Source organism: Leptinotarsa decemlineata, unplaced genomic scaffold, assembly GCF_025532065.1.
Source record: "Leptinotarsa decemlineata unplaced genomic scaffold, Ldec_3_MD MMD2_tig00078422_RagTag_RagTag, whole genome shotgun sequence".
Classification (NCBI taxonomy): domain Eukaryota; kingdom Metazoa; phylum Arthropoda; class Insecta; order Coleoptera; family Chrysomelidae; genus Leptinotarsa; species Leptinotarsa decemlineata.
In genome coordinates, this window is record NW_027412747.1 from 19,694,115 (window position 1) to 19,708,713 (window position 14,599).

At 34.4% G+C, this 14,599-nt stretch overlaps 1 protein-coding gene across 1 annotated transcript; it reads left to right on the forward strand.

Annotated features, from left to right (window-relative positions):
* Window positions 1-1,065: 1,065 nt before the first annotated feature.
* LOC111516398 (juvenile hormone acid O-methyltransferase) lies at window positions 1,066-14,347 on the forward strand. The gene is made up of 5 exons (XM_074186344.1): window positions 1,066-1,854; window positions 4,605-4,879; window positions 7,916-8,092; window positions 10,373-10,609; window positions 11,313-14,347. The coding sequence occupies exons 1-5, from the start codon at window positions 1,487-1,489 to the stop codon at window positions 11,492-11,494; spliced, it is 1,239 nt and encodes a 412-aa protein (XP_074042445.1). The 5' UTR covers window positions 1,066-1,486; the 3' UTR covers window positions 11,495-14,347.
* Window positions 14,348-14,599: the final 252 nt, after the last annotated feature.

Genomic DNA, 14,599 nt, shown 5'->3' on the forward strand with positions numbered 1-14,599 from the left:
CTTCTTCTCTTTATTTACTTATCTTTACTCATTTAGTTTCGTTAATGTATTGCTATCTGTTGAAACTGTAAATATCTCTTTGGCATTGGTGGAAGAACAGAAACGGTTTTCAACTGTTATCTGAACCAGTGAGTCCAGCCATTTATTCATCAGAATATCATTTAATAGCACCACCACTACTGTATATTCTTCTATTTTTCTCTTTGATGGGTAATAAATGTATTATTATTATTATTTTTTTCCACCGTAGTGTTCGCTGGTCAGGCCCTATCCCCCGAAGCCCCGATACATTCGGGAGGGCGCGCCAGCATAATCAACCAATGACCACTCCCCACACCGTGGGGTAAGTGATCATTGGGTCCAAGAATCATGTGCCCTGATCAAACGCAGTGAGCCAAGAATGACAGCCTTCTGCATCTGTGCGGCTAAGATTTCTGCCTTAGTGCGGCAAGCCGGTATGATTTTGAGATTCGAGAGTAGAGAAGACATCATTCCACCAAGGACTCCAATAATCAGAACGACCATCTTGACAGAGTGATCTGGATAGAGTCTGCGGAGTTCGAAGAGGAAATCTCGATATTTTATCCGTTTTTCCTCCTCTTTTCTGACGATATTCGTCTCGCCAGGAGCTGAAAACTCCACGATAAATATCGTTTTGGTCTGGTGGTCGAGAAGGACTACATCAGGCTTATTAACTTGTATGAGCCTGAGGGTGGGGAACGAATAGTTTCAATAAATTCGGCACTTCTCGTTCCCCACAACGGATTCAATATCCCCCGGAGCGTAGGGCAACACCGGTGTCTCGTCAATACCGTAAGAGTGCCGTAGATGGTAATATAGCACTCTTAGAGCCGCGTTATGTCGATGTATATAGGCCGAGACCGCATATGCTGGACATGCTGATAGCAAGTGCATTAGGGTCTCAGGCGCCTCGCGGCAGGCTCTGCACCTTGTGTCAGGAACCTCTATACCCATCACGCGACTGCGGTAGACTAAGGTGTTGAAGACACCATCCTGGCAAGCCATGATGAACCCCTCAGTTTCCGACTTCAGCCCACTCGACGATTATTATTATTATTATTATTATTATTAGGTATCACTCAACCCTAGATGAAATCTACAAAAATAAGTTTGAGGAGTTTTTGCATATTTCTAGATTTCTCATAAGAGCCAAACCATAGAAGGTGGTACATTTCTGAATTGATACACAGTATAAAATATAAGTTACCAAATCTTCTCACTTGAAATAATCATATTGAAATTCTGTGATAGAATTATATTCGTATTGTCACCCCGTATATTGATAAATTCGCCTGTCATGCAGTTATTTCAAGTTATTTCTCAAAACATAAATAGATCTGGGACATTCATTCAACATAATTACCAATCACACACATTGAAAAGTTTCTGCTATTGACTTCAAGTCATTGCTGAAAACGCATCAGTCCTCTTCAATGTGCAAGTGAACACTGTTGCATCACCTAAAATGGCAATGGTTTTACCGGAGCTGTTTGCAAAATCAAATCGTATTACTACAGTCATCACCCAAAAGCAACTGAAAACGTATAATCATTTGATGAAATGGAAAAAGAACGCTTCCGTTTTGGAAATTGGTCATGGAGAGGGTGGAAATTTTCTGAAATCATTCTATCCTTACTTACCATCAGATGTGAAAGAGTATGTAGCTACCGACATTTCAGAAAGTATGATAAACTACGCTAGGAAAAACTCAGTACTTCCTTGGATGGAATTTGGACAACTGGACATAGCTGCAGAGCAAGTTCCATTGGAATACTTGAATCGATTTGATCACATTTTTGGTTTTTTCGTTATGCATATGGTGAGACAACCAAGGTAGGTGGATGAAAAATAGTAATTTACGTAATTTTTGAAAAACACTATTTCTTTGGACATTCCCCATCCACACCTGAATAAATTATTCATTTCTTTATTCACCCACTGACGTGGCGATAGATTGGACTTTGTTCTGAAAACTATACTTTTCTAATAACATAAAACAAAAAGAATTTCAGAGAAAGGCAACGGTAGACTCGAAAAAGTGTTTATTGAAATCAAAGTTTCAGAATTTATGTGAAATATCCGAGAATTCTGTCAAAAATATTGATATCGACAACAGGTTCATCTAAATAGGTTAAACATCTATAGTCCGTTCATAATTTGTTGATAGCTCACTGCAAGTTTGACCCTCATTAGAGAACTGAAATACAGAGAGGACAGCTAATATGATATAATAACAAAAATCAAACTAAAACTGGCAGTTTAAGATGTTTTCGACTAACCCACCTTGTATCTGAACAAATACAATACAGCTATAAAACTTTTAATCCGATTATGTAGGTATTTTGAGTGGAAATGAGTGACCAGTGTCGTAGAGTATATGATTAAAACATTAGTTACTTTAAATAAATAAATATATTAATATTCTTAAACTGTAGGTACTGTAAACTGTATTTTTATTTTTAAAAAATTTCTTTATTTTATTCAAAAATAATAAGTTACTTGCAATTTGTAAAAGATACATTTATTTAATTAATACCTATTTTTAAATGATATAAACTACGATTACTTACAAAACTATTCGAATTCAAAATAAACTGGATCATCTTCGGAATCCGAGTCGTCTTGCAGGTTAATAATTAGCGGTTGTGTCTCTACAGTCGCATCAATTATATTGTCAAGATCTCACATTTTTTGTTCTTCTTCTATTGCATGTCTTACTGCATCTCGCCAATTTTGTTCTGTAATATGTTGTAAAGACTCATATAAAAATTCACGTACAGCTTGTATTTTATATGACATATTTTTTCTAGCCACATAGCTTTTCATTTGTGCCCAAATGAGTTCAATTGGATTTAATTCGCAGTGGTAGGGTGGAAGTCTAAGGACTGTGATGTTTCGTCTTTCCGCCATTTTGTCAACTACATATTTCTTGAACTTAGATTCGTGTTGCCGGGCAATTTTTAAAAGTTCTGCTTTAACCATTCCATCTTCGTAAGGCAGGGACTTATTCCGCAGCCAGTCAATGATATCCTGTTTCTTCCACGCAGTCGTTGGAAGTCTTTCAACTAGTCGTGAATGATAAGGTGCATTATCTAATACTATAATTGAGTTTGGTGGTATATGTTCAATCATCTGCTCAAAATACTCTTCGAAAACATCAGCTCGTGATAGTCTTTTGTGCTTTTGGATTCAAATTCCAACAAACCATGCTTAGCAAATCCTTTTTCACTGCCAATGTGAGAAACTATTAATCTACTGCCTTTACCAGAGGGTGGGGAAATACCAGTAGACCAACCTTCCATAAAGGCTTGCCTGGAGCTTGATATATTTTTATCTGTCCAAATTTTTGTGAGAGTATGACCTGCGTTTACCCACGTTTCGTCCTGATAGTAAATTGGCCTTCCTTCAGCCCGAAATTTTCGTATAGATCTTAGATACTTTCTTCTCCAACATATTATCTCTTCCCGGTCAATCAAAAGTGATTTTCGGTCTGATTTCTCCCACCGGAAATTTAATTCTTTTAAAACTTGCCACAATTTGGTTCGTCCGACATGAGGCAAATCCGGGTCGTCTCTTCTTGTAAAATTTTGTTTAAGTTGGGTATTTCTTTTTTGTAAAAAAATTCGTGAATTTTCCTTCGAATACCATTTTTGGCAAATTCATCAATTTCAATAGGTTTTCTCCCCCTCTTTAAGTATTCTTTTGTATTTGGGTTAGCTATACCTTTTATTTTTCTTTCTGATAGGAACCTATATATTGTTGACTCCCCTACGCCCGTCATGTTGGCACAACTCTTGATTATGTTCTGAACAGTGTTTGTGGGATTCTGAGAAACCAGAGCATCGTGAACGTTCAAAACAATAGTCTTCTCTCTTGGTGAATAGACAGACTTACTGACTGTACGCAACAGTACCGATGTAAAACTTGATGATGTTGATGATGATGACGAAGCCATCAAACAAAACAAGCAGGAACGAAAGGTACGTATATGTTTGTAGGAATATGAAAAAAAGTTACTCACGCACTGCACAAAATTCGCAAAATAAATATTAGAGACGTTAATTACTGCCGTAGACGCCGAAACACCAACGAGCCGTAAATTAAATGCGATTAAAAAATGTACTAAACCAAAAATTATTTTCGTTCGTAACAACTTCACCCTTTCAAGGCAAGTTTCGAATATAAACTGAAGCTTTATATTTAATGAATAAACACCTCAGGAACCTCCGCCTATGAATTTACGAGTTTTACGACCGTTTTATGACTTGGGCCCTCATTTTGTGCTATCGACAAATTATGAACGGACTATAGTATATTCAATCGCTGTAAAATTATGCGACAGATTCATTGCCTTGAACTTTGTTATCGCTTCAATGCATTGAAGAGAATAATGAAGATTGCAATAGTATACAAGATGGTCCATTTCAATTGAAGAAAGTTGTAATTAATATTGTAAGAGTGAAAATTCCATTTTAGATTTGATAGATATACTGAACACTTTGGAAGCATTTCATTTTCGTCGCTTACTGTACATTCCGTAGTAATCAGTTACCTGCTGATCGATTTCCAATATTTTATTTCAGACAGGCTTTCAAAAATTTGTTGAACATACTGAAAGAAGACGGTACAATATTCCTAACATTTTTCAAATATATTCCTTTCGACGTAGCTCTGGACAGATTAAGCAAACATCCAGAATGGAAACAATATAACCCAGAAAATTTCATGTCGCCGTATTATTATAGCCCCAGTCCTCGTGAAGAATGGGAAAGGGATTTGGTTAAAGCTGGTTTCCAAGTATATGAATTATTCGAAGATTCTGGTATATATGAACATGTTGATGAGAATGAGTACGATAGTATGTATTTACTTTTCAATTTATCAACTGAGCACTCAAATATTTCAGTGTAGCTCTTGCATAAAATGATACCACATAATTTGTTTTGAACATTTCGGCTTTTCATGAAACACATCATTGAGTTGTGTCCGTATTTATCAGCCTACTCTATACTGTAATATTTCAGTGAATACTTATTCAATTCATTGGAAATATGTGCCATTTGGATCACTGTACTTTCATCAACGTAACCCAAGTCGAGTCATAAAAAAAAGCGATTCATTTCCAACAGGAGTACCCACTTACGGGAAATGCTATTATTACAGAGTATATATGAAATAAATATTGAATATGATGGAATATAGGAATGTATAAAAGTAAATGATAAAACAAAGTATATATAAAATATTCGTATACGTAGAATTTCAAAAGAAGAATAAAAATCGAGTATATAACACAAAAAGATACCAATCATGCAATGTAGCAACTAGCAATTTCGTATTTTATAATAGTTGCGGAAACGTTTCGGAGAAACAAATTATAAAACTACATTTCTCCCATAAATGTTTTCAATGTGTTTATAAAACTGCTATAGATAGGAAATTGGCACCGTTTTATAAACCATTATAGTTATTATCAATATTTTGTAAGGTTTTTTACAAACACTACAAAACAGTTTTATAAACATTTTGGCAGTTACTATAACATTTGTCCAACACTCCTAAAATGTAGTTTTGTGAAGACTTCCCTTACTGCACTTTTGCAACATATTTAGGCGATACCTATAAAATAATCAGAAGACATTAGAGTTATTTAGTAGTTCCAAGTAGGCGTTATAAAATATAATACAGCCGAAAACGATAACAATAAAATGAAAAAGTGTTTAAAATGCTTTCTTGAAGACGAAATGAGTAATTTTGTATTGGAGACTAGGAAAATATAAATGATATGTCACCAACTGAAATCTGAGGAATATAAAGGTTGAATCCATTTTAAAATTCCACTTCTGCACTCATAAAACTGTTAAAGACATTGTTTGTGTTTCGAAGATTGATATTTTTACTGCAAATGAAATTTTGTTGACAAATATATAGCCTATTATTAGCAAAATTTAAGCGCGCCACTCATGTATAAATGTTTTCGGTAAAAGCATTAATTATACAAAAATTCACTCTGTCGAGGTATCAATTTTCTAGTCACAAACTCAACTCACTTCATTCTAAATAATATAATGTTATAATATTTATGTATTTTTTCAGCTGTAAATATCACTATATGTGCGGTACTTCATATTTTAAACTCATCTAATTTCAGTATCCCGGATCGCTATCATTTAAAATGGCGTCGTTCTATAAAATAAACTGGTATCAGTAGCAAGCATTTCAACGTATTTTAGCTACTATGTTACCCCTATAAAACTGTTAAGAAACACTTAGTTCAGGGAGTGATGGTATTGCGGCAGAGTCGGACTACTTTTATATCTGTATGAAGGATTTCTCACATATAGTATGGATAAATATTATCTGTCGGGATGTTTACAGGTATACAGGGCGACTCAAAGCTTCCAGAAAGTTTTTTTATGGAACACTAAGTCATTTCTTCGTCTATTTGAAGCACCTCGAACTGAATCTAAAACTATTATATACCCCCCAATAAATGTTCAAAATGGCCGCCATTGAGTTATTATTAATTTTGTTGCTGAAGAACTAATTTCCACCACGATATCGATGGTGTCTCACTGGAATAACTAAACAAAAATATTCTTACTAAACATAACTAAAATTTTGGAAAATGTTTCAAAGATGTAATTAGGAATCGATATCAGCTGGTTGTTTTTAAATGCTGCATTTTATTCTTAGTGGCAGCAAATATATATTAGCAAAAGTAATTTGATTTTATAACAGTTATATCAGTGTTTTTGAATTGTAATTAATATACCATACTATAAAATAGTTGGGAAATTATCATTGAAGTGATAATATGGTAATGAAAATAAAATAGTATCTGAAAGCATTTCAATAAAATAATTTCATTGAAGCTACAGAAAACTTAAAATATATATAAAATATATAATATATATATATATATAGATAGATATATATTTATACTATTTTATAATGGTTTTTTAATTTTATTTCATGAACGTTTCTATGACAAATTTATAAAACACTTTTATTGCCTACAACTGTATTGTGTTCACCGATCGTCTAATATAATCAATTAGCATTTTGGAAGTAATTATAAAATACTAATGAAATAAAACTGTTGCAACACCATGGAAATATAAAACAACTTTGTTGGTTGGGTATTGACACAAATGTTATTTATAGTATAGTATTATTGAAAGTAATTGTGGATACATGATACCAAGGCGTTCAGAGAGTCGAAATGAATATAGCAATGTTCACAGATTTTGTTCAAGCTACTACATATTGAATTCAATGGTGAACGTAGCATAACATTTGTGAGTGATGCTTCGCAATAGAATTTCAGATTGTACTGTCAATATTGTTGTTTAGTGATTAATGCAGGAATTGTATACCAAAGATAACTCTCCTATTTTCCAAAGATGTCATATCAAATCATGTCAACAAAATGTTATGATCGATACATCTTGTTGGGTGTTGTCCATCAACTTTTAGACATAGGTATTTTAGAAAGTTCCCCTGCACGCTCTCATATAAAATTATCTGTTTGGAAAGTATTTTTATTCCGAGTAATTCAATGTTTATATGGAAGCAGCTGTTTTGGGAGGGCTTTCCGTTCAGTTTATTTCTGAAAATTACTCTTTGCATGATCTACATTATCTTTATATAGAGTTACCTTTTTGAAATTGATTGTTTCTCTCCTTTCTTCGTGAAATTCCTAGATTTTCTTGTATGAAGATGGAAAAGTAGAAAACCAAAACCTTTTTTTCCAAAAAATTACAACCCTTTAGAAACTATATATAGTTGAACGATACTAACTTCTCAAACTTATAAAATTATTCTAATCATTGTATTCATGGATTTCTCATGATAATTTATCCAACAACTCCACAACAATCGTATTTTCCAGATTTATTTCATTCTACCTGTACCATTATGCCGAGCATACCAGAAAATAAACGAAAGAGATTCTGGAAAATTTACTTAGATTCAACCAAGAATGGTATATACAACTACGTTCAAATTCGAGACGACAGGAAGATATTTTTCACCAATTACACAATGTTTGTGGCCACTGCTAGGAAAATATAAAAGATATTTCATTATATTTCAATAAATGTTAGTTCTGTTAGTGTTTCAGTTACAGTTGACGCCAAGTAGTTTGAAAGGTTGAAATCTATTATTGGCATAACTGAATATATCAATAATACGTGAGTAATATATTAAAGAAGAAAGTAATACATATCATGAAATCATGAAACAGAAATTAATTGGCATTTCGGGGCGACTTCATTGGGGCGACTTCAGAACCACAGTGAACAATGACTGCATGAAGATCATAATAGTGATCTGCTAGATTGAAGTATTCATCTATTTCGAACCTTCGTAAGAGGTTGAGTCATGTTTGAATATCTTCAGTGTTATTATTACATTGACTGGTGCCTCAGCTATACTTGTTTTCTTATAATGAATGGTCAGTTTGTTTGGCGCATGTTTGAAAAACAGTAAATCATCACCCGTTAAACATTGATTTAACAATGAGCTTTGTACGAACTGGTTTCAGTCATACTAGGAAACGCTAGTTGAAGTTTCAGAAAATCACATACGTTTTTGCTATCTCTTGAACATTTACTAAAAAGTAAAAAAGTGAGAATTTTTCCAGCAACAGATCTACGAACACAAGACGTGAGTAATATGAGAAATACTGATATATGAGATTTTTCGTCGCGAAAACAATATCTGATCCCATATGCGGGACACACTAAAATAGTAATTTATGTACAGTGTCATCCCCAAAGTATGCACCATACGGTAAACTTATTTATTAAGGGTTTTTCGACAAAAAGTTATTCCTGATAAAAGTTTGTGCATCCCCTAAAACAAAACCAAAAATATTGAATAATGTGGGTAATTTTCCGCAATTGACACGACTGTTTCCCCCATAATGGTTGTATATATCAATCTTCCTCTAAGCATGCAGTCTATACACCTGCAGCTTGTCTTGTCGATCCCTCTTCTCCTCGATGCCTGGATGATTGATTCTAACGACGTATTATCAAATGCGCCCTCAATGTCCAAGAAAGCAGCTAAAAGTACTCCCTTGTTTTTGTAGGTATATTCTACTATTTCTGTTACCCGACATAGAGCCGTTTCTGTTGACATACCTGATCTGTATGCACATTGGTCTCGATGTAATGGTCTGATAGCCAGTGATACGTCCCTAATATGCCTGTCAAGTAGTTTTTCCAGCGTTTTCAACGCAACTGACATGAAACTGATTGATCTCAAAGCCTTCGCCGAGTCCTGTCCGATTTTCCCAGGTTTCGGAATGAAGGTGGCCCTGATCAGTCTCCAAATGTTTGGTATGTGTCCCAAGCTTGCCCTGAGAATCATACACAATTTTTTGGTATGAAGCATGGTGAAAGGGGTCCCTTTTGAAGCATTACTGGGTATATGCCATCCGGTCCCGGCGACTTATAGGATTGAAATGAGTTTACAGCCCTGGATGCCCTTTTCGAGGTCTCCACTTCTTAATTCGCCCAGGACTCCACTATTAGATTTGTAATTTCTGACCCGGGAAAGTGTACCCGGAAAAGCTCTCTGATAGTCTCGTCTCCGGTTTTTGTATACTTCCCCGTATTTGCTTTCAGATTATTTATTGAGACCTGAGGTTCCTTCGAGAGTATTTTGTAGAGCCTGACACATGCTTGGGTCTGTTCGACCTCCTCACATTGCCTTCTCCACGTATCTCTCTTGGATTTTCTCAGGACTTTCTTATACTCAGTTAGGGCCCTTCTGTATTGGTCCCACGCTTTTGGTCCTTGCGCTTTTGAAGGCTTTTCTAGTTTTTTGTCTCATCTTCCACCAGGGCACATTTCTGTTTGATCTCTGATTTACTATGAAACAATGTTCGTTGTACGTAGAGATGATAGCTCCCTGTAATCGATCTGCTGCCAACTCTAGATCTATGGAATCTCTGATGTCAAAATCCATGAGATCTAAACAAGTTTCCAGGTCCACCGTATAGGCTCCCCAGTTTGTTTTCCGGGGATTTTGATATGTTAGGATCGAGGTCTGAATCCCTCCGATTTCAAAGTCTATGTGTCGATGGTCTGAACAACTTTCCTCATCGGACACATTCCATTTCCGAACATAGTTACTTACTCGTATATAACACTCGTATATTACGTGTGTTGTACTGTATTTTGTTGGTGCATGTTCAGTTTTAGGGGATGCACGAACTTTTATCAAGAATAACTTTTTGTCGAAAAACCCTTAATAAATAAGTTTCCCGTATAGTGCATACTTTGACAATGACACTGTACCAAGGACGAAAATCTTTTATTATAGTCGTGACGATAGACAGTTTTTGCCGAGGTATTCCTGAACATTTTGGAGCACACTACTATAGATGAACCAATGGATAAGATGCTGAAAATTCCTGAATGGAAGAATTTCGGATTAGAAAACTCGATTTCTCCTTATTATTACAGTCCTAACCCTCGACAAGAATGGGAAAGGAATTTGTATGAAACGGGTTTTCGAAATTACGAATTTTTTGAAGACAATGGTGTGTATGAATTTGAAGACGAAGAGTTTGACAGTAAGTATCCATCGAAGTTGATAAGATGTACGGTGAAAGATCAAAAGTTGGTGAATTATGTTGAAGTTTCTCATTGCAGTCTAGATTTGAATCATATCAGCTATATCACACGTGACTTGGTCCAATTATATTTCCTAATGATATATAGCCGATATTCGATAATGAAATAAGTAAGGACGTAAAATATTGATCAATATCTATTGGTAGTTTTCAGGTTTTCGAAAAAAACAAAATTTGGAGGATAGTTCAGACTTATATATTTCGAAAAGTCCTTGTTTATTAAGTGAAAATCTATTGATACTTTGTGCCAAAAGCTTTTGAAAATTGGACAAATGACAATTTCAAATACACCTGATGATTTGACATTGTTCAACGTATTTTCCGCAGCTTCACCTGTGAAATATTTTATTTGAATGAATGTTACGGAGTTACTGAAAACTGAAAACAGTATTCAAGTTTACATTTATCAAAAATTCACAGTAGTTTGAAACAGTATCAACTACTCAATAGAAATAAAAGGTTCAGTTTGCATTATTCTCAATCATCGCTTTCTTCAAACCGTTTTTGAATTTCGTGCTTATGGGCCACTTTTGATCAGAAAAAATATCAATGAAAACGCCAATAATTCAAATAAATCTACTGGAGGTTTATGAGATGTTCTTTACCGTAATTTTGAAAATGAAAATATGATTATTTGTTTCAGAATTTGTTTTATCAGTCAGCGTTGTGTTGCCAACCATCCCAGACCATAAATTGGAATACTTCAAGCAAATATTCAGGGAGTTGACAAGAAAAGGAGAAAAAGTACATATTCAACAGCGGAATGGAAAAGAAATTGTTTCCTTTGATTATAAACTGTTCACAATCTCCGCAAGGAAAAGCTAGTACAGCTTGTGTGAAGAATCGGCTGCTTCACTCCAAAACATAGTATATAATTGGGTTGTACGCACATTTTTTGTACAAACCACATCTGAATGCATTTACAGAACGTTCCTTTTCAACCTACGTAATCTTTCATTGTAATATTTTCACTGACTAGTTTACAAAACGCAACACGTGATTCCGTATACAACAGCTTCCTTACGCGTGTTTATAGTGACTGAACTCTCCCAGTATGAGGCTGCATGAACATGTAGAGGAAGCTAAATAGTAGAACACGTGTTGGAGTTTTGTAAACTGTTCAGTGAAACTTTTGCAATGAAATATTACTTCAATCTAATATACATATACCTGATACGATTGGATTAGTTGAATTTGAATGTTTTTTTGATGCCTTGGAACAGTTAGATTATTTATATGAGGGTAATTCAATTGTTTTTAGCGATTTCAATGTTCCGAAGTTCATCGAAAAAGATGTTAATGATTCAAAAATGCGTATAACCCTCAACTACTTTGACATGCTGGAGTATAAACATTCAAACTGTATTACTAATTACCTGAACAGAATGTTAGATCTAGTTTTTTCACCTTTTTCTTGTTATGTTACCCATGAAAATTTGTCTTTTGTACCTGAAGATAACCACCATCCTGAATTAAGTATCAAAATAGCTGATAGGTATACACATCAAAGAAAAGAATTTCAAGTTGAACCAATCAAATATCACATATAACTTTAGGAAAGCGAACTTTCCATCTTTGTATAGAGAGATAGAGGAAATTGATTGGAGTAATTTAGGTACGTCCAAGGACGTTAATAAATTAGTCGATAACCTATATTCAATTTTATATGGTATTTTTGAGGATCATGTACCCAAATTCAAAAATTTCAGTCATGTTTATCCTAAATGGTTTCATTCTGATATCATAAAGAACATTGAACAGAAGGCTAAATTCAGAAAAAAATTCAGGAAATTTAGAAGTGATGAGAATAGATTTGAATTCCAACGTTTACTTGCTTTGATTAAAAGCCAAATAAAAACCGCACATGATAACTATCTTGCAAACATACAAACAATGTTATCTAGAGATCCTAGCAGATTCTGGTCATATGTTCACTCTGAGAATAACAGCACAAGAATATCAGGATCAGTGACCTACTTAGGAAACAAACTCGAGAATCCTCAAGATATTGTTGATGCCTTCAGTAATTTTTTCAGTGAGGTGTATTCAAAATCTGGCTCACTTTTGAACAAAGTTGGTACAGTGAATAATAATGTTCATATTCATTTTTACACCATTAAAGAAAATGAGTTTGTATCTGGAACTAAAAAACTAAAGGACAAACTGACATCAGGCCCAGATATGATACTATCATTTTTGTTGAAGGATTGTGCATGAGCATTGGCAAAACCTTTAACGACAATTTTTAACTCATGTCTGATATCTGGAACATTCCCAGATATTTGGAAGTTAGCTAAAGTATGTCCTGTATACAAAAGTGGTGAAAAATCATATATAGAGAATTACAGACCCATATCTATTTTATGTATGTTTTCTAAAATGTTTGAGATTATTTTATCTAATCGCATATATGCTTCTGTTCAACGGCAACTATCTCAAAATCAACATGGATTTGTTACTAAGCGTTCTACTGTTACAAATCTAGTCATTATTACTCAATTTATTTCCGAAGCATTAGATAACAATGGACAAGTTGATGTTATATACACGGATTTCTCTAAAGCATTTGGTTTCTTGCTCAATAAACTGATGAGTTTTGGTTTTTCAAATACTGCCTGTCAGCTGATGCAATCCTATCTGACATGTAGAAAACAATTCGTGTCCTATAACGGTTATAAATCTAGAACATATATAGCTAGCTTCTTCTGGTGTGCCTTAGGGCTCCAACCTAGATCCTCTTTTGTTTTCATTGTTTATTAATGACTTATGTGAAAGTTTAGCTTGTGAGCGGTTATGCTTCGCGGATGACTTGACTATAATTAAGGAAATAGGTGATTGTGTAAATCTCCAATCTCAATTACAATTTCTTGTTGTTTGGTGTAGCAATAATAAATGGAAACTCAATGTGGAGAAATGTAAAGTAGTGAGATACATCTCGTGTAATACATGATTCAGATCTGCTGAGATGTAATGAGACCAAAGACCTAGGGGTAATATTCGATCATAAATTAACATTTGGTAGACATGTTTCACAAAAAGTTTCAGAATCTTTCAGAGCTTATGGTTTCATTGTTAGAAATTGCAGAAACTTTCATAATATTAAAGCTAGGAAGCTGTTGTACTTCACCTACGTACGTTCGAAGATAGAATATGCAAGTATCGTTTGGAGTCCATTCTATGAGATTAATAAAATAGCCATTGAAAGAGTTCAAAGAAAGTTTTGTAAATTTCTAATTTTCAGAATAGATGGTTCTTACCCTGAGGTATCAGAGGTATCAGTATTAATGTCATATATGAACGTTTGGAACTTATTAGTTTAGAGCATCGCAGAAAATGTGCGTCGCCCATATTTTTATTCAAGTTAGTGAATGAAAGAGTTGACTGTCCTGAAATTCTTGAACGAATTAACTTCAATGTACCACGGCCAGTTTCACGATTTCAGTCCATTTTTAGACCACCCAGAGCAAGAACTAACATTATGCTCACTTCCTCAATATATGTTATGTGCACAAATTTCAATAGCATTTGTGCCCATGGTGATTTATTCTTCACTAACCTTCATAACATTATCAGAATTGCTAACATGTACTTGAAGTAGGTAATTAGAATTAGTTTTTCTTTTTTGTTCATTTTATTTTTCGTTTATAGTTAGGTATTGTGAATAAAATTTTATATTGTCCTGTAAATAGGTAACTGTTGGTTAGCCATTTATTATTATTATTATAAAGGTATTATTATAATTTTTCCTTCAGCTAAGTGCAACTCCCCTTCAGATTTCTCTGACCTTGTCTTTCAAAAGTTGTTGAGCTTTACTTTGCTACAGCTTTACTTTCCATCACCGACGACCTAAGGCTGTCGATGACAGTGAATCAACTAGTTTAGTACTCCTGGACTACAGTAAAGCCTTCGACACTTTTGACTTCGACATCC